General features: G+C 40.9%; 1 protein-coding gene across 1 annotated transcript in view; it reads right to left on the reverse strand.

Moving 5' to 3' along the window:
- The window catches only part of LOC115226092 (mRNA (2'-O-methyladenosine-N(6)-)-methyltransferase), an 80,420-nt gene that overhangs the window by 28,024 nt on the left and 30,772 nt on the right, over positions 1 to 21,624 (reverse strand). Inside the window, exons 2-3 of the mRNA XM_029797071.2 lie at positions 6,070 to 7,270; positions 1,976 to 2,172 (exon numbers count right to left, since the gene is read on the reverse strand). Coding sequence (XP_029652931.1) covers positions 1,976 to 2,172; positions 6,070 to 7,245 — 1,373 coding nt within the window. The 5' untranslated portion in view covers positions 7,246 to 7,270. The remainder of the gene's footprint in view (positions 1 to 1,975; positions 2,173 to 6,069; positions 7,271 to 21,624) is intronic.

Raw genomic sequence — 21,624 nt, forward strand, 5'->3', positions numbered from 1 at the left:
AAGGAAATGACTAGAGGCCGAGACCTTTGGAAGTATGCTGTGTGTGAGAAGACCCGGCAGGACTAGTGAGACCATAAACCGTGGCCTCTACCTGGGATGTAGCCAGTCCACTTATGCATACCTTTCCTTCTTGGGACACAAAACTCCACTTGTGAAGACCCGTTGAGGCAAGTGGAAATCAAAATCAGAACCAAAATCGAAGTCGATCAACATCAATGGAAATTGCAGCTGTGATACCAGTGCCGGTGGCACGTAAGCGAACCATCCGAACGTGGCCGTTGCCAGCGCCACCCCGACTGGACGCTAAATGATGATGATGATGATGATGAATGCTACTGCTTGTATAACAGGGACAATCATTTACAGACATCTCGCAATGTCAAGGCAAAGAAACACACACATAATCATCATCATTAACATCTGCTGGCATACGTTGGATGGTTTGACTGAAAATCCGGTAAGTTGGGGGTGGGGGAGGGCTGCAACAGATTCTGATCTGATTTGGCAAGGTTTCTAGAGTTGGATGCCCTTCCTAATGCCAACCACTCAAGAGTGTAGTGAGTGTTTTGTTGTGTGTGTATTTATACATACACACACACACAATAGGCTTCTTTCAGTTTCTGTCTATCAAATTTACATTCAAGGATTTTGGTCTTCTGTCAGAAGACACTTGTCCAAGGTGCCATGCTGTGGGACTGAACTCAGAACCCTGTGGTTGAGAAGCAAACTTCATACAACCTGCTTGACAACCTGTCCTGGTTTGTTTACAGTCTCTCGACATCAGGTGCTTGGCAAAAGAGACGGACAGAATATGTAGCAGACTTACAAATCAAAGAAAAAAAGCGTAGGTCCTGGGGTTGATTTCAATGACTAAAACCCTTCAAGATGCTGCTCCAGCATGGCAGCAGCCCTATGACTAAATAAAATGAATAGCAAAAATTAAAAAAATCTTTCTTAACCCATTAGCATTTAAAGGGACCATATTCAGCCCCAATATTTTACATGTTTTATGTTCAAACCAGCCAGATCTGGCCCCTTACACATACCCTACAATATCATTCTAAAGATAAAACACAGGTGCAGGTGTGGCTGTGTGGTAAGAAGCTTGCTTCCTAACCACGTGGTTGTGTGTTCAGTCCCACTTCGGGCAAGTGTCTTCCACTATAGCCTTGGGCCAACCAAAGTCTTGTGAGTTGATTTCATAGTTGGAAACTGAAAGAAGCCTGTTGTATATATATATATATACTCTTTTACTCGTTTCAGTCAGTTGACTGTGGCCATGCTGGAGCACCGCCTTTAATTGAGCAACTCGACCCCAAGACTTATTCTTTTGTAAGCCCAGTACTTATTGTATCGGTATCTTTTTGCCGAACCGCTAAGTCACAGGGACATAAACACACCAGCATCAGTTGTCAAGCGATGTTGGGACACACATACACACGCATACACACATATATATATAGATATATACGACGGGTTTCTTTCAGTTTCCATCTACCAAATCCACTCACAAGGCCTTGGTCGGCCCGAGACTATAGAAGAAGACACTTGCCCAAGGTGCCATGCAGTGGGACTGAACCCGGAACCATGTGGTTGGTAAGCAAGCTACTTACCACACAACCACTCATATTTGTATATATGTGTGTGTGTCTGTGTGTTTGCCCCTACCCACCCTCCATCATTACATGACAGTCAGTGTTGGTGTGTTTACATCCCTGTAATGTAGCGGTCCGACGAAAGAGACAGATAGAATAAGTACTAGATTTAAGAAGTAAGGTGGTGCTCCAGCATGGCCGCAGTCAAATGACTGAAACAAGTCAAAGAATAAAAGGTGAGAATTGCATCATTGAAATCTCAAAGCTACAAGATAAATGCTTAATGGTCCGTTCGAGACAATGTGAATCGCTGGACGTTGGACCCGACAGGATGACCTGAATGTGTTGGACGGCTGAAGAGAGGTTTATGGTTGTCTCACCTGTAAGTGAAAGTCATGCGTTTTGTTGGACTTGCAAATAACTCTGAACTCGCTCGTCGTTTTTCACCAGAGACTGGCAACGAAGGCAGTGGCCCTTCCATGCTGCTTGACCTGCTGAAAGGGGCCTGGCCAACTGGGGACACCATCCCACTGGAAGAAGGACTGCTGATTCCTAAAGGGTCAGTCAAAGGATCCAGCTGAGAAGAAATAGGAGGAAAAAAAAATATAATAACATATTACACAATGAAATGCAGAAAAAGAATAAAATTAAAGATCATCATCATCAACACTCTTTGATAAATTCTCCACTTACCATTATTGTATATAAGTTTGTGTGTGCACATATAGGCGCAGGAGTGGCTGTGTGGTAAGTAGCTTGTTTACCAACCACATGGTTCTGGGTTCAGTTCCACTGCGTGGCACCTTGGGCAAGTGTCTTCTACTATAGCCTCGGGCCGACCAAAGCCTTGTGAGTGGATTTGGTAGACGGAAACTGAAAGAAGCCCGTCGTATATATGTATATATATATATATATTATATATATATATATATATATATGTATATATATATGTATGTGTGTGTTTGTTCCCCTAGCATTGCTTGACAACCGATGCTGGTGCGTTTATGTCCCCGTTACTTAGCAGTTCGGCAAAAGAGACCGATAGAATAAGTACTGGGCTTACAAAGAATAAGTCCCGGGGTCGATTTGCTCGACTAAGTAGCTTTTTTACCAACCACATGGTTCCGAGTTCAGTCCCACTGCGTGGAACCTTAGGCAAGTGTCTTCTACTATAGCCTCGGGCCGACCAAAGCCTTGTGAGTGGATTTGGTAGACGGAAACTGAAAAGAAGCCCGTCGTATATATCTATATATATATATATGCCCGTGTGTGTTTGTGTGTCTGTGTTTGTCCCCCCAGCATTGCTTGACAACCGATGCTGGTGTGTTTATGTCCCCGTTACTTAGCGGTTCGGCAAAAGAGACCGATAGAATAAGTACTGGGCTTACAAAAAGAATAAGTCCCGGGGTCGAGTTGCTCGACTAAAGGTGGTGCTCCAGCATGGCCACAGTCAAATGACTGAAACAAGTAAAAGAGTAAAAGAGTAAAGAGTATATACATATATATATAGTAGGTATAGGTTAAAGTAGTGAGGAAAAATAACAATTAGTGAAGGCAAGACAAGGACATTTGATTTCATTTAACTCAATCCAAAAAATTTTACTACATAAACGAATGGTAAAAATAGTACAGAGACTATCACTACCATTTTGTATTATTTTTACCATTCCTTATGAAATAAAATATTTTAGATTGAATTAAATGAAATCAAATGTCCTTGTGCTGCCTTGACTAATTGTTTGCCTTTCCTCTGCACTGCTTCAACAGATACCTACTCACTCAAAGGGAAGCCACCACTAGCTGTTTTTTGAACAAGACAATCACACAACCACAACTTCGACTACTGTTCAAACTGGAATTTTGGTGGCACACCCATTTGAGTCCTCTGAACATCCTGACGAAGACTTCTCATATCTCTATAAAAACATAAACATGGTGCAGGAGTGGCTGTGTGGTAAGTAGCTTGCTAACCAACCACATGGTTCCGGGTTCAGTCCCAATGCGTGGCATCTTGGGCAAGTGTCTTCTACTATAGCCTCGGGCCGACCAATGCCTTGTGGGTGGATTTGGTAGATGGAAACTGAAAGAAGCCTGTCGTATATATGTATATATATGTATGTTTGTGTGTGTTTGTGTTTGTCCCTCTAGCATTGCTTGACAACCGATGCTGGCGTGTTTACGTCCCCGTCACTTAGCGGTTCGTCAAAAGAGACCGATAGAATAAGTACTGGGCTTACAAAAACAAAATAAGTCCCGGAGTCGATTTGCTCGACTAAAGGCGGTGCTCCAGCATGGCCGCAGTCAAATGACTGAAACAAGTAAAAAAGTAAAAGAGAGAGAGAGTATGTATATACACACACATATACACTCATACCTCGGCACTGTGGACCTCCATCATCATCATCATTTAACGTCTGTTTTCCATGCTGGCATGGGTTGGACAGTTTGAGGACTGGCAAGACAGGAGGTTGCACCAGGCTCCAATCTGATCTGGCAAAGTCTCTATAGCTGGATGCCCTTCCTAATGTCAACCACTCTGAGAGTTTAGTGGTTGCTTTTTATGTGCCGCCAGCATGGGAGCCAGTCAGGTGGCACTGGCATTGGCTTTTTATGGATGGTGCTTTTTATGTACTACTAGCACAGGAAACAGTCAAAGGGACACTAGTTTCCTTTAACGGATTTTGGAAGCAGTGGACAAAATCACAGCATATCAACAACACCTCTTCACCACCCATGGTCAATCATATTGAATCTACTGTAGTAGAGAGTATATTTACAGTGTACAGGTGTCAGCCTGGATTGTGTGCTTGATTAAAAGTACAGTACTCTATTCGTTCCTCTGTCAAGGTGGCGCTGGCATCGGCCACGTTCGGATGGTGCTTTTTACGTGCCACCGGCACAGAAGCCAGTTGAGAAGCATGCATGAAGAAATTCTAAACAAGAAGACTACCACAGATTTAATCAATAAAAATTTCTCCAAAACACCTTTCCATAACAACCCAATCTACAACCTAATTACCACTCAGCTCAAATCCACACATTCAAGGAAGATTTTATAAAGCCAAGGTTAACTTCATTGAATTTCAGTTCGATGATGTCTTTCATAATGTAATCTATCTCTCTATATATAAACGGCAGTTTGTCTGTGTGCGTGTCTGTGTGTCTGTTAGGTTGTACCCTCACCCTGACCACGGCTTTCAACCAATTCTGATGAAACTTGACACACACATAGCCCAATGTCATAATTCAAAACTAACGGAGCGAAAATTTTGAAAAGTTCACCCAGTTCTGAAAAAAATCGATAAATTCGACATGGGGTCGAGAATCAGAAACACAAACCACAGACTGTCTAGGAGACGCAACTCGACCGTTTTAACTCTCAAAAAAAAATTTACCGTCATTTTTTTTGCTATTTTTTGGCTATAACTCTCTAAAAATGCTTTATAGTTATTTCCCTTACAAACCCGAGCAATGCCGGGCGATACTGCTAGTTGTTGATATTAGCCACTCCTAACGTATCCTAACCTCAGTGTTGGTATCAACAGACAATCGGCTTCATCAGACCAATATTCCCCACTTTTAGTCTGTAGTAGCAAGGTATGAGTGTACATACGTGTGTGTGTGTGTGTTACTATCTCCTTGTCTTGATATTGTGTAAGAGTTGTAAATGAATGACACCATCATGCAAGTTGTCTCCATTTCCAGTCTTCCGTGTAAACATGCCTGATCATTGGGAAACATTACCTTGTATGGAAATGAGTGGAGGCGCAATGGCCCAGTGGTTAGGGCAGGAGACCCGCGGTTGTAGGATCGTGGTTTCAATTCCCATACCGGGCATTGTGAGTGTTTATTGAGCAAAAACACCTAAAGCTCCACGATGCTCCGGCAGGGGATGGTGGTGATCCCTGCTGTACTCCTTCACCACAACTTTCTCTCACTCTTTCCTCTGTTAGCCTGCTCGCTTAGCCAGTGGGGTGGCATCATTTGAAGGCTAAAACAATGCAAAGCGCATTGTGACCAGCGATGTGTAGCAACATCTGATAGCCTGGTCGGTCACTGTGATCACGGTGATGGAAATAAGTAGAGGTTGGTGGCAGGAAGGGCATCCTGCTGTAGAAAGCATGAGAAAATGGATTTTAAGTAATGATCATCATCATTTAGCGTCCGCTTTCCTTTCTAGCATGGGTTGGACGGTTCAACTGGGGTCTGGGAAGCCAGAAGGCTGCACCAGTCCCAGTCTGATCTGGCAGTGTTTCTACAGCTGGATGCCCTTCCTAACGCCAACCACCCCGTGAGTGTAGTGGGTGCTTTTTACTTGCCAGACGGGGCTGGCAAACGGCCACGGTCGGATGGTGCTTTTTACATGCCACCGGCACGGGGGCCAAGCGGATAACAAATTGCAGCAAAGAAGGAAAACACGAAGTAACAAAAGCATTTTAGAAACAATAATATAAAAAAAAAAGGGGCTCCTTACCTGTCCAAAAACTGGCATCTCCCATAAGGACTCATTTGTGATTTTGTTAAAGAAGTAAGGCCTGTTCTCACGCTTGCTCCAAAACTTTCGCCAACCAGCTTGGAGTAACTCAGGGGGCAGATCATGCACCGGGTCGGGAAACTGGGCCTGCGGCGACATGGGGAAGGTGCTGTTCTGTGGTGATTGCAGGGCAGGTGGCGTGAAGGAATCTTGGCTGTTTGCTGCCGTCGCCGTTGGTGACGACAGCGACAGTTGGCTGGTCACCACAGCAATCGGTGATGTGCTGGTGACAGAGGTGATGCCCGTGGCGGCGGCGGTGGTGGAAGTGGACGTAGAGACAGTGGAGGTGGTGAAGATGGTGGAGGGGTTGATTGTGGTGGTGGGAGGGGTGTGCGTGATGTTGTTGTTGTTGTTGGTAGAGTCAGCTTCCATGCTGGAAGAGATGGGGTTTGCAGTGTTTGCGCAGTGAGTCTCCGTTGTTGACATGGTAGTGTTAGTAGCAACAGTAGGACTACTACTACTACTACTACTTGAGTTAGTGGTGGTGGTGACAGTGGTAAAGGTGGTGGTGGTGGTGGTGGCGTCAACAGCGGTGCTGGCTGGGGCTGTGGAATCAAGGGAGGAGGAGGAAGCGGCAGCGGCTGCAGCAGCATTGTTGGCGATGATAGTGGCGGTGTTGTTGGTGGTGGAGATGGTGATGGTGAGGGATGGCTTTGATGATTTGGATGACTTTGTCACTACTGCTGACGTCAGTGATGATGATGATGGTGGTGGTGGTGATGATGAAGACGACGTTAATGATGATTGTAACGATGACGACACCGTCGTCACTGTCTTCGACCCAGTGAGAGGAGGACAGAGGTTGCTGATGGTGGTGTTGGTGGTATTGGTGGTAGTGGTGGTGGTGGTGGTGGTAACGGTGTGGTTGGCAGCATTCCTCGCGCTTGTTCTCCGCTTGCGTTGCGGTCGCTGCACCTTAGCCCCCTTCCTCTCCTCCTCTTCCTTCACGCTCTCCTCTTCCTCAGCATCTTTCTTGCTCTCCACCTCAAACACAGTCAGTGCCTGCGCGATAACAGAGTGGTCATCAACGCCATCAGCCGAGAAGAGGTCGGTTTTGGCCAGGTGGACTTCTGTGTCGATGGTCAGGTCGTCCCTTTGTTGACAGAGTTCGGACATTACTGCATCTGGCAATCGGGACCCACTGCAAAGAAAGAGATGGAGAGTGAGAGAGAGTAAAACAGAAAGAAGAGAGGTGAGAGAGTGAGTTAGAGAGTGAAATACAGTTAGAAAGAGAGAGAGAGATTGAGTGAAAGAGAGGCGAGAGAGTGAGAAAGAATATTTGATAAAGAGCGTGACAGAGAGTAAGTGAGAAAGAAAGGAAGCAAAAGAGAGAGAGAGAGAGAGAGAATTAAATTAAAGAGTGAAAGAGAGATAGAGGATAAGAAAATTAATTTCAATAAACGATCCCTCACCCCATTCCCCCACCCCACAACATCAAAACAAAATCAGAAATAGCACGATAAAAAAAAAATGAAAAGTAGGCGCAGGAGTGGCTGTGTGGTAAGTAGCTTGCTTATCAACCACATGGTTCTGGGTTCAGTCCCACTGCGTGGCACCTTGGGCAAGTGTCTTCTACTATAGCCTCGGGCTGACCAAAGCCTTGTGAGTGGATTTGGTAGACGGAAATTGAAAGAAGCCTGTCGTATATATGTATATATATATATATGTGCATGTGTGTGTGTGTGTGCGTGTGTGTGTGTGTGTGTCTGTGTGTGTGTGTGTGTGTGTGTGTGTGTGTGTGTGTGTGTGTGTGTGTTTGTGTTTGTCCCCCTAGCATTGCTTGACAACCAATGCTGGTGTGTTTACGTCCCCGTCACTTAGCGGTTCGGCAAAAGAGACTGATAGAATAAGTACTGGGCTTACAAAGAATAAGTCCTGGGGTCGATTTGCTCGACTAAAGGCGATGCTCCAGCATGGCCGCAGTCAAATGACTGAAACAAGTAAAAGAGTAAAAGAGAGTAAGAGTATTAAGAGGCTTGCTTCCAAACCATATGGTTCTGGGTTCAGTCCCACAGCATGGCACCCTGGGTAAGTACTTTCTACTTGTAGCCTTGGGCTGACCAAAGCCTTATGAGTAGATTTGGTAGACAAAAACTGAAAGATGCTTGTCAGGTGTGTATGTGTTTGTCCCCCAACGCTTGACGACCAGTGATGGTTTGTTTATGTCCCTACAACTTGGTAGTTCAGCAAAAAGAATCTGCAAGAATAAGTACTGTGCCTAAAACAAATTAATACTAGGGTTCATTTGCTTGACGGAACCCTTCAAGGTACTGCCCCAGCATGGCCGTAGTCCAGTGACTGAAACAAGTAAAAGATAAACAACAGGAAAAAAAGAAAATCAAAAGATTTACAAAAGACCCTCACCAGACCACCTGACAACTGGTGTTGGTTTGATTACATCCTCATTCAAGAGAATTTGGCAAAATAAGTATGAAACCTTGAAAAAAAAAAGCACAGAAACTGAGTTGTATCCAACCAAACCCTTCAAGAAGGTGCCCCAGCATGGCCATGGTCCAATGACAAACAAGTAAAAAATATCTGACGTAAACCAATGCAACTCAATTCAGCTTGACATACCCAGACTTGAACTTACGTAACCTACCCCTATCTATTCTGGCCACCAAAAGAAATAGACATGATCCAGTCAGTTATGATCTTCTGTCATAATTCCCTTGGCATCTCAGATGTTTTATAGGAATATCAAATCTACCCCAGAATTTTACTGCTACATTATTTTCTCCACCCCACAACAATGAAAGGTAAAGTTAGTGTTAGTCTTCTATTATAATTCCCTTGGCATCTCAGATGTTTTATAGGAATATCAAATCTACCCCAGAATTTTACTGCTACTTTATTTTATCCACCCCACAACAATGAAAGGTAAAGTTAGTGTTAGTCTTCTATTATAATTCCCTTGGCATCTCAGATGTTTTATAGGAATATCAAATCTACCCCAGAATTTTACTGCTACTTTATTTTATCCACCCCACAACAATGAAAGGTAAAGTTAGTGTTAGTCTTCTATTATAATTCCCTTGGCATCTCAGATGTTTTATAGGAATATCAAATCTACCCCAGAATTTTACTGCTACTTTATTTTATCCACCCCACAACAATGAAAGGTAAAGTTAGTGTTAGTCTTCTATTATAATTCCCTTGGCATCTCAGAAGTTTTATAGAAATATTAAATCTACCCCAGTATTTCACTGCTACTTTATTTTATCCACCCCACAACAATGAAAGGTAAAGTTAGTGTTAGTCTTCTATTATAATTCCCTTGGCATCTCAGATGTTTTATAGAAATATTAAATCTACCCCAATATTTCACTGCGACATTATTTTCTCCACCCCACAACAATGAAAGGTAAAGTTAGTGTTAGTCTTCTATTATAATTCCCTTGGCATCTCAGAAGTTTTATAGGAATATCAAATCTACCCCCAGAATTTCACTGCTACATTATTTTCTCCACCCCACAACAATGAAAGGTAAAGTTAGTGTTAGTCTTCTATTATAATTCCCTTGGCATCTCAGATGTTTTATAGAAATATTAAATCTACCCCAATATTTCACTGCTACATTATTTTCTCCACCCCACAACATGAAAGGTAAAGTTAGTGTTAGTCTTCTATTATAATTACTCTCTGGCATCTCAGATGTTTTATAGAAATATTAAATCTACCCCATATTTCACTGCTACATTATTTTCTCCACCCCACAACAATGAAAGGTAAAGTTAGTGTTAGTCTTCTATTATAATTCCCTTGGCATCTCAGATGTTTTATAGAAATATTAATCTACCCCAATATTTCACTGCTACATTATTTTATCCACCCCACAACAATGAAAGGTAAAGTTAGTGTTAGTCTTCTATTATAATTCCCTTGGCATCTCAGATGTTTTTATAGAAATATTAAATCTACCCCAATATTTCACTGCTACATTATTTTATCCACCCCACAACAATGAAAGGTAAGTTAGTGTTAGTCTTCTATTATAATTCCCTTGGCATCTCAGATGTTTTATAGAAATATTAAATCTACCCCAATATTTCACTGCTACATTATTTTCTCCACCCCACAACAATGAAAGGTAAAGTTAGTGTTAGTCTTCTATTATAATTCCTTGGCATCTCAGATGTTTTATAGAAATATTAAATCTACCCCATATTTCACTGCTACATTATTTTCTCCACCCCACAACAATGAAAGGTAAAGTTAGTGTTAGTCTTCTATTATAATTCCCTTGGCATCTCAGATGTTTTATAGAAATATTAAATCTACCCCATATTTCACTGCTACATTATTTCTCCACCCCACAACAATGAAAGGTAAAGTTAGTGTTAGTCTTCTATATAATTCCTTGGCATCTCAGATGTTTTATAGAATATTAAATCTACCCCAATATTTCACTGCTACATTATTTTATTCCACCACAACAATGAAAGGTAAAGTTAGTGTTAGTCTTCTATTATAATTCCCTTGGCATCTCAGATGTTTTAGAAATATTAAATCTACCCCAATATTTCACTGCTACATTATTTTCTCCACCCCACAACAATGAAAGGTAAAGTTAGTGTTAGTCTTCTATTATAATTCCCTTGGCATCTCAGATGTTTTATAGAAATATTAAATCTACCCCAATATTTCACTGCTACATTATTTTATCCACCCCACAACAATGAAAGGTAAAGTTAGTGTTAGTCTTCTATTATAATTCCCTTGGCATCTCAGATGTTTTATAGAAATATTAAATCTACCCCAATATTTCACTGCTACATTATTTTATCCACCCCACAACAATGAAAGGTAAAGTTAGTGTTAGTCTTCTATTATAATTCCCTTGGCATCTCAGATGTTTTATAGAAATATTAAATCTACCCCAGTATTTCACTGCTACATTATTTTATCCACCCCACACAACATGAAAGGTAAAGTTAGTGTTAGTCTTCTATTATAATTCCCTTGGCATCTCAGATGTTTTATAGAAATATTAAATCTACCCCAGTATTTCACTGCTACTTTATTTTATCCACCCCACAACAATGAAAGGTAAAGTTAGTGTTAGTCTTCTATTATAATTCCCTTGGCATCTCAGATGTTTTATAGAAATATTAAATCTACCCCAATATTTCACTGCTACATTATTTTCTCCACCCCACAACAATGAAAGGTAAAGTTAGTGTTAGTCTTCTATTATAATTCCCTTGGCATCTCAGATGTTTTATAGAAATATTAAATCTACCCCAATATTTCACTGCTACATTATTTTCTCCACCCCACAACAATGAAAGGTAAAGTTAGTGTTAGTCTTCTATTATAATTCCCTTGGCATCTCAGATGTTTTATAGAAATATTAAATCTACCCCAATATTTCACTGCTACATTATTTTCTCCACCCCACAACAATGAAAGGTAAAGTTAGTGTTAGTCTTCTATTATAATTCCCTTGGCATCTCAGATGTTTTATAGAAATATTAAATCTACCCCAATATTTCACTGCTACATTATTTTATCCACCCCACAACAATGAAAGGTAAAGTTAGTGTTAGTCTTCTATTATAATTCCCTTGGCATCTCAGATGTTTTATAGGATATTAAATCTACCACACAGAATTTTACTGCTACTTTATTTTCTCCACCCACCACACAATGAAAGGTAAAGTTAGTGTTAGTCTTCTATTATAATTCCCTTGGCATCTCAGAAGTTTTATAGAAATATTAAATCTACCCCAATATTTCACTGCTACATTATTTTATCCACCCCCAACAATGAAAGTAAAGTTAGTGAGTTAGTCTTCTATTATAATTCCTTGGCATCTCAGATGTTTTATAGAAATATTAATCTCTACCCCAATATTTCACTGCTACATTATTTTATCCACCCCACAACAATGAAAGGTAAAGTTAGTGTTAGTCTTCTATTATAATTCCTTGGCATCTCAGATGTTTTTAGAAATATTAATCTACCCATCACTGCTACTCCAATATTTCAACTGCTACTTTATTTTATCCACCCCACAATGAAAATGAAGTAAAGTTAGTGTTAGTCTTCTATTATAATTCCATTCCCTTGGCATCTCAGATGTTTTATAGAAATATTTAAACTAAAATCTACCCCAATATTTCACTGCTACATTATTTTATCCACCCCACAAAATGAAAGGTAAAGTTAGTGTTAGTCTTCTATTATAATTCCCTTGGCATCTCAGATGTTTTATAGAAATATTAAATCTACCCCAATATTTCCTGCTACATTATTTTATCCACCCCACAACAATGAAGGTAAAGTTAGTGTTAGTCTTCTATTATAATTCCCTTGGCATCTCAGATGTTTTATAGAAATATTAAATCTACCCCAATATTTCACTGCTACTTTATTTTATCCACCCCACAACAATGAAAGGTAAAGTTAGTGTTAGTCTTCTATTATAATTCCCTTGGCATCTCAGATGTTTTATAGAAATATTAAATCTACCCCAATATTTCACTGCTACTTTATTTTATCCACCCCACAACAATGAAAGGTAAAGTTAGTGTTAGTCTTCTATTATAATTCCCTTGGCATCTCAGATGTTTTATAGAAATATTAAATCTACCCCAATATTTCACTGCTACATTATTTTATCCACCCCACAACAATGAAAGGTAAAGTTAGTGTTAGTCTTCTATTATAATTCCCTTGGCATCTCAGATGTTTTATAGAAATATTAAATCTACCCCAATATTTCACTGCTACTTTATTTTATCCACCCCACAACAATGAAAGGTAAAGTTAGTGTTAGTCTTCTATTATAATTCCCTTGGCATCTCAGATGTTTTATAGAAATATTAAATCTACCCCAATATTTCACTGCTACATTATTTTATCCACCCCACAACAATGAAAGGTAAAGTTAGTGTTAGTCTTCTATTATAATTCCCTTGGCATCTCAGATGTTTTATAGAAATATAAATCTACCCCAATATTTCACTGCTACTTTATTTTATCCACCCCACAACAATGAAAGGTAAAGTTAGTGTTAGTCTTCTATTATAATTCCCTTGGCATCTCAGATGTTTTATAGAAATTTAATCTACTACCCCAATATTTCACTGCTACATATTTTATCCACCCCACAACAATGAAAGGTAAAGTTAGTGTTAGTCTTCTATTATAATTCCCTTGGCATCTCAGATGTTTTATAGAAATATTAAATCTACCCCAATTTTCACTGCTACTTATTTTATATCCACCCCACAACAATGAAAGGTAAAGTTAGTGTTAGTCTTCTATTATAATTCCCTTGGCATCTCAGATGTTTTATAGAAATATTAAATCTACCCCAATTTTCACTGCTACTTTATTTTATCCACCCCACAACAATGAAAGGTAAAGTTAGTGTTAGTCTTCTATTATAATTCCCTTGGCATCTCAGATGTTTTATAGAAATATTAAATCTACCCCAATATTTCACTGCTACATATTATTTATCCACCCCACAACATGAAAGGTAAAGTTAGTGTTAGTCTTCTATTATAATTCCCTTGGCATCTCAGATGTTTTATAGAAATATTAAATCTACCCCAATATTTTACTGCTACTTTATTTTATCCACTCCACAACAATGAAAGGTAAAGTTAGTGTTAGTCTGCTATAATAATTCCATTGACTTCTAGGATGCTTTACAGCAAAGGTTCTCAACCCATTTTGACCAGAAACCCCCTTTTGACCCTTGGAGTCACAAATACTACCCCCTTGAAAATATTTCTATTTTTCAATATACCACTTATTTTGATATCAGCGGATAATGATTAAAACATAAAGGATGTCGTTTTGCATATGCATTTGTATGCAGTCAGGAGTACAGATGCACATATTGAAATGCAAAAAAAAAAAAACGAAAGAAAGAATTGAAAGTTTGGTAATTGCATTTATTTCCACCACACGACACTTATGAGATCACCATGTTGTCTCTCGAAAGAGGGCTCTTAGGTACAAGCAAATGCCAATAAAATCATTTCAAACCTTTCCAATTTCCCTTATCAAAACAGCTAAAACTTGTGCAATAATCTGACATACATTTGCATTATGCATCTCAAGTGCAATGAAATCAACCTTTTTTTTTAAAATGAATCATCACTGGTGATGAAAAATGGATTGTCTACAATAAAATCAATCGAAAACGATCAGGGTCCAAGTATAACGAATCAACACAAACTACACCGAAAGGTGAATTGCATAAAAAAAAAGGTCATACTGTCAATTTGGAGGGTCTACAAAGCTCTGCATTTTGAGCAGCTTCCAAGGAACCAAACAACCAATTCAGACATTCACTGTCAACAACTAATGAAACTGGAAGAAGCAATCTAAGAAAAATGGAGTGGTTGGCGTTAGGAAGGGCATCCAGCTGTAGAAAAACTGCCAGATCAGACTGGGACTGGTGCAGCCTTCTGGCTTCCCAGACCCCAGTTGAACCGTCCAACCCATGCTAGAAAGGAAAGCGGACGCTAAATGATGATGATCATTACTTAACATCCATTTTCTCATGCTTTCTACAGCAGGATGCCCTTCCTGCCACCAACCTCTACTCATTTCCATCACCATGATCACAGTGACCGACCAGGCTATCAGATGTTGCTACACATCGCTGGTCACAATGCGCTTTGCATTGTTTTAGCCTTCAAATAAAGGAATTGTGCTCCATCATGTCTTTGCATATTCTTGAAAAATTATTGGAGCTTGGTTGGGAAGTGGTGCCACATCCACCATATAGCCCTGACCTTCCACAATCTGATTACCATATTTTGAAATTGGAAAAATTCTTTGAATGGTAAAACTTTCAATAATGGTGATGGCCTGAAATCGCACTTGCTTCAGCTCTTGGATGATAAGGACCAGAAGTTCTATGAGTGCAGAATCATGAAGCTGCCAAAAAGATGGCAAAAGGTCATCGAACAAAATGGAAAATATATAATTGATTAAAGTTCATTGTTTGTATCAACAAAAACAATTTTTATTTCACACTAAAAAACTGAAATTACTTTCTTACCAACCCAATAGAATGTTTTATAGGAATATTAAATCTACCCCAGCATTTCACTGCTACTTTATTTTATCAACTCTGAGCAATGAAAAGTAAAATGTTTTACTGGAATATTTTAACTACCCCAATATTTCGCTGGTACTTTATTTCATCAATCCCACAAGGATAAAAGACAAAACTGTCCAACATACTAACAATTTTGTCACCTACTGGCCTGACCCAACCTTGTCCAAATTGACCCCAACCAATCTGCTATGACCTCATGGAACTGATATTTCACTCAATCAGAAATTACCACATTTATTTTTGTTGTTCTTTAACTCTAGGTCAACAGATCCAGTAGACAAAATGACCAAAGGCACTCCAACTGTGACCATCTTGTCATTCTTTTTTCAGACAATGTGTAACAAGTCCTCAATGCTCAATAAGTGCAAGGATTTGCTTTCTGTAGAGAAAATAATTTTATTTATATTTACAAGACATTGATTCCTGGGTATCAATTTCCTATCTGAGAGCTGAATTTGTGCTTCAGTACAATCTCCCTAACATGAAAGCTGTAGAGTTAGCATCTGAAAAATAATATTCTGAGATATACCTTCATCTCTGCCACTGTGTTTCGCCGTGGACATACATAACCAGGTGCACATTTGTGGTCTTATTGTTCATCCTGATAAGCATTTCTTCAGGATAACACCAAGTTCAAAGGTTTTGTAGGGACCTCGTCAGTTACCAATGAAAGAATCAATGCAATGCTCAACTACCTGATCATTCCTCACCTGCTCAGAATCAAGTTCATTATCATTGCTCAATGAATTCAGACATAACATTCCAGAGTTACTTTCATTGCTGTTGTGTAGAGATGGACATTGGCGAGCTGGCAGAAACGTTAGCACACTGGGCAAAATGCTTAGCGGTATTTTGTCTGCCGCTACGTTCTGAGTTCAAATACCGCCGAGGTCGACTTTGCCTTTCATCCTTTCGGGGTCGATAAATTAAGTACCAGTTATGCACTGGGGTCGATATAATCGACTTAATCCATTTGTCTGTCCTTGTTTGTCCACTCTATGTTTAGCCCCTTGTGGGTAATAAAGAAATAGGTATTTCGGCTGCCGTTACGTTCTGTGTACAAATTCCGCCAAGGTCGACTTTGCCTTTCATCCTTTCGGGGTCGATAAATTAAGTACCAGTTATGCACTGGGGTTGATATAATCGACTTAATCCGTTTGTCTGTCCTTGTTTGTCCTCTCTGTGTTTAGCCCCTTGTGGGTAGTAAAGAAATTATTAAAATATCTCTCTGATTATCTTCTCTAAATCATTAATCCTATCACTAAATTCTAACTCTGCCCTTGAGGTAACATCTACCCTGAAAGGCAGGTTGTATGATACCTGTGCACAAACAGTCATGCTACATGGTTGTGAAACCTGAGCTGCAAATGCAGAAGACATGCAAAGACTAGAAAGAAAGGGGAAAAAAAGGATTCTCTGATGGATCTACAATGTCAGTGTGCATGCACAGTAAAGTATGTACCTAGAGAAAGATAGTATAAACAGCATCAGATGTGGTGTACAAGAGCGAAGACCACTGTGCTAGTATAGTTGTGTGGTGTGGATTGATTGGGGATTGGCTGCATAAAGAAGTTGTAAACAAGATGAAGAACGTGTGGAAGAGGAAGGCCTAGGAAGACATGAGACAAAGTGGTGAAGACTGACCTCAAGAGATTGAGCCTCTATGAAATAGACATAAATAAATGGTGATATGCTGTGCTTGAGAAGAACTGTCCATCTCAGCAGAATCAAGGTTCTGTCAAACCTTCCCCCTGCAACTCAACTTCTGACACTCTTCCATCAATCTTCCCCGTGACCCTACTTTCTTCACACTTCTTCTCCTTCCGCTGAACTGACATCCTCTGCATCCAACTCCTTCCCCATCTCTAAATCATCTCTCACACGATTCTCACTCACTGCACTTACCCTAACCAGCCACCTCTTCCACCTGGACCTCACCCCTCTGTCTCTCTCTTTCCAGGTGGGCAACCCATGTATTCACCTCTTTAGCAACACACCTCCTCCTCCTCTCCCTCTATCAGAATTTATTACCCCTCCATTCTGTACCCCACTGGTGCCCGTACCACATGAAAAGCACCCAAAGTTGTTGGCATTAGGAAGGGCATCCAGTTGTAGAAACTCTGTCAGAGCAGACATAAAACCTAGTGCAGCCCTCTGACTTGCCTGTTCTTGTTGAACGATCCAACCCATTCCAGCAAGGAAAAAGGAGACACTAAATGATTATGATGCTTAAAAATCAAAGTGAGAAAAGAAATTTAATGAACACACACACAAAAAAAAAAGAAAACACAACAGGAAGTTCTTTTCTAAAATGAAGCTAAACTTTGTGTCTTGCATTGAACAGTGCTTAATTTTCTGGGTTTTAGCTCCAAACAACATCATTACAACAGGGTGCTGAAAAGTTCCTGGCTTTGGGTAAAAGAAAATAGAGGAGGATCAATTAATTATGATTTTATTAAACATATTTAGTCTTGCACTTATTGCAGCAGTCCTTTAGTTTTTCCAAGCCCTGTAAAAGAACTTGCAAGGTTGGGACTCCAACCAGGCCTTTCACAATACCCTTCAAGCCAGAAACTCTTCAGAACCCTCTATCTCTTTGTTTTATTTTGTTACCTGGTATCTTATCCAAATGTTCCATTGTTTGCCCAAATAGCCCTAATTCTTGGAAATTTCACCACTCTCCCTCTTTCTCTCTCAGTTTGTTAACCACTTGCTTTCCCCATGTTGATTGTTAATTAGTGACTTGCTCTGCCTGTGGCTGTTCCACGTCAGCTTTAGCCAGGGAATAGGGTAGCCATAGTGTTTTCTCGTCTGTGGTGTGCCCTTCCATCCCACCTGTACCAGATGTCTTTCTCCTGAGTACCCCTAACAGTTAACTATACAGAGGGCTTTCATCCACCATCCTTATCTAGTGTCTCTCTCTCCTGTTGAATGTAATGACGATGAAGTGTATGCAGGTTGAAGCCTATATGTATGTTTACGAGATCTACCATACACACACGTGCGCTTTCTTTTCAGATGTATAATGCTGCTGTCCCCAATCCCAGGAAGTCACCAGCCCACATCTTCCGCACCCTCAGAGTTGGCACATCGAAAGGTAGGTCTGGTGAGATCGTTGAGATGCTAGAACAGAGATGTGTTGATTTGTGCTGCGTCCAAGAAGGAGGAGACAAAGTTCTGCTTGGTTCCTCACAAGCAAAGAACATAGGTATAAGATTTTATGGGTAGGGAACACTGATGGAGTTGAGGGCATGGGTATACTTCTTACAGAGAACTGGGTTTATAAGGTAATCAAGGCAGTCAGAGTCTGTGATAGAATACTTAAGCTTAGACTAGTACTAGAACATGGATTAGCAACCATTATCTCGGCCATGCCCCTCAGCCAGGGCTACCTGATGACAGAAAGACTGGTTTTATGACACCATCCTGCAGACTACCTTGTTGACAAATGACAGGGACCTTCTCTTTGTGGCTGGCAACTTCAATGGACATGTTGGACAACATCCAGGGAGTTTTTATAGTGTACATAGTCGCAATGGATTTGGTTCCCGCAGTGAGAGAACCAGGCTGCTGGAGTTCTGTGATGCAAATGATCTTATGATCTGTAATAACTAATTTCAGGAAAGCTGCCAGTCAATGTAGCTGACAGAGCCATTAGGAAAAAGAAACAGGCGAGGAAGCAGTGGAAGTGTGGTGGTAGCAGGGATCTGTATCAGGTTGCCAGAAGGGAAGCTAGGAGACAGGTTTACTTAGCCAGAGGGGAAGCAGATAAGAAGAAATTTGCGCATCAGGAATCAGTGGTGAGATGTTTAAAATATCTGGTGGTGTAGGATATAGTCTAGTCACCTGTACAGTTAACTAAGTGATACACGAAGGAGTCATACCGAAAGATTGGTGTAACAGCACCATAGTCAACTGCAACAAAGGTAAAGGTGATGCCATAGAAATAATTAGAGGTATCAAATTATTGGATCGGGTGATGAAATTAACAGAGAGGGTCAACTAATTAGGGAGAGAGTTAGTTTAGATGAGATGCAGTTCGGGTTTGTGCCAGGGAGAAGCACCACTGATGTTATATTTCTGGTAAGACAGCTGCAGAAATTCCCAGCCCAAGATAAACCTCAGTACTTAGCTTTTGTTGACATAGAGAAAGCTTTTGACAGGGCCCTCCAATCCCTTATCTGGTGGTCAATGCAGAAACTAGGGTTAGATGGATAGATCAGTGGTTGGTGAAAGCTGTACAAGCCATGTACAGAGATGCTGTCAGTAAGGTGAGGGTTGGTAACGAGCATAGCAAAGAATTCTGGGTAGAAGTAGGGGTACACCAAGGATCAGTCCTCAGCCCCCTCTTGTTCATCATAGTCCTCCAGGCAATAACAGAGGAATTCAAGACAGGATGCCCCTGGGAGCTCCTCTATGCTGAAGCACTATCAGAACTGGAGAAGAAGTTTCAGTTGTGGAAGCAAGGATTAGAATTGAAGGGCCTTAGAGTCAATTTAGCTAAAACCAAAGTCTTAATAAGTAGGAAAGCAGACAAACCACAAATTCTTTCAAGTAGATGACCCATAAACTGTACCTGGTGTAAGCTAGGTGCAGCAATATCAAAGGAAGGCTCACTGGGAAGATAGTTCTTGTATGGAAGATAGACAGGTGCAATAAACACCGAAGATGTACAGAAAACAGATCCCATCACATACCAGGGGGAAAAACTAGAAGTAGTTGATAGCTTCCATTACCTAGGTGACCAAGTCAGTAGTTGGGGTGGATGCTCTGAGAGCATAACTACTAGAATAAGAATAATCTGGGCAAAGTTCAGAAAGCTCCTACCTCTGCTGGTGACAAAGGGCCTCTCGCTCCGAGTGAAAGGCAGACTGTATGATAGCTGTGTGTGAACAGCCATGCTACATGGCAGTGAAACATGGGCTGTGACTGCTGAGGACATGCGTTGGCTTGAAAGAAACGAAGCTAGTCTGCTCCACTGGATGTATAATGTCAGTGTGCATATAATAGAGAGTGTGAGCACCCTGAGAGAAAAGTTGGATATAAGAAGCATTAGATGTGGTGTGCAAGAGAGACGACTGAGCTGGTATGGCCATGTGTTGCATATGGATGAGGACAGCTGTGTGAAGAAGTGTCACACCCTAAAAGTAGAGGGAACCTGTGGAAGAGGTAGACATGGGATGAGATGGTGAAGCACAACCTTTGAACATTGAGCCTCACAGAGGTAATGACAAGCAACCGAAACCTTTGGAGATATGCTGTGTTAGAGAAGACCCAGCAAGCCAAGTGAGATGATGGTCATGGCCAATGCCAGTGTTGCATAACTGGCTCATTTAAAAGTATGCTGTTGGACAATATGCCGTGCTTGTGAAAACCGGTTGAATTGAGTGAAATTGTAGTTGTGGCTGACTACATGATGGTGGCTTGTAAAAGCACCCACTACACTCTCAGAGTGGTTAGCATTAGGAAGGGCATCCAGCTGTAGCAGCCTTGCCAGATCAGATTGGAGTCTGGTGCACCCTCATGGCTTGCCAGTTCTCAGTCAAACCGTCCAACCCATGCCAGCATGGAAAGCAGATGTTAAATGAAGATGGTGATTATACATATATATATATACACACACATACACACAGGAAGAAATGCTGAAAAATTCCTGGCTTTCGGTAAAAGAAAATATAGGAAGGATCAGTTTATTATGATTTTATTCAACACTAGCACTCTGACCCAGCATTGCTGGGTCATAGTGCTAGTGCATGCATATACAGCTGCATGCGTGCACACACACACGTGAGTACTGTCCAAATCTCCGCCCAATCACATACAGCTAGCTGGCATTCAATTGGCGTATCAAGTTTCAGGCATTTTGATTGGGTTTTGGATAGAAAATCCACAAAAAAAGTCACTTCTATTTATTTTCTAATGGCTTTGCGAGGTGACTGGGGAAATGTAAAGATGTGCATGACCACCCTTGGACGGTTTTGAAAGACCATAGAAAGTGTGAGCCCTCTAACTGAAAAATTGTGCACCATCTGAACGTGGCCGATGCCAGCGCTGCCTCGACTGGCTTCTGTGCCGGTGGCACGTAAAAAGCACCATCCGAACATGGCCGATGCCAGACTCTCCTGGCACGTAAAAAGCACCCACTACACTCGCGGAGTGGTTGGCGTTAGGAAGGGCATCCAGCTGTAGAAACACTGCCAGATCAGACTGGAGCCTGGTGCAGTCTCCTGGCTTCACAGACCCCGGTCGAACCGTCCAACTCGTGCTAGCGCGGAAAACGGACGTTAAACAATGATGATGATGATGACACATACGCAGACATTTTGTTGTCTATATATATAGATACTCCCCTCTCTGATTCACACACTTATTATAGCAGTTTTCAGTTTTTCTAATCCCTGTAAAA

The sequence above is a fragment of the Octopus sinensis genome, linkage group LG29, assembly GCF_006345805.1.
Source record: "Octopus sinensis linkage group LG29, ASM634580v1, whole genome shotgun sequence".
NCBI classification, from domain to species: domain Eukaryota; kingdom Metazoa; phylum Mollusca; class Cephalopoda; order Octopoda; family Octopodidae; genus Octopus; species Octopus sinensis.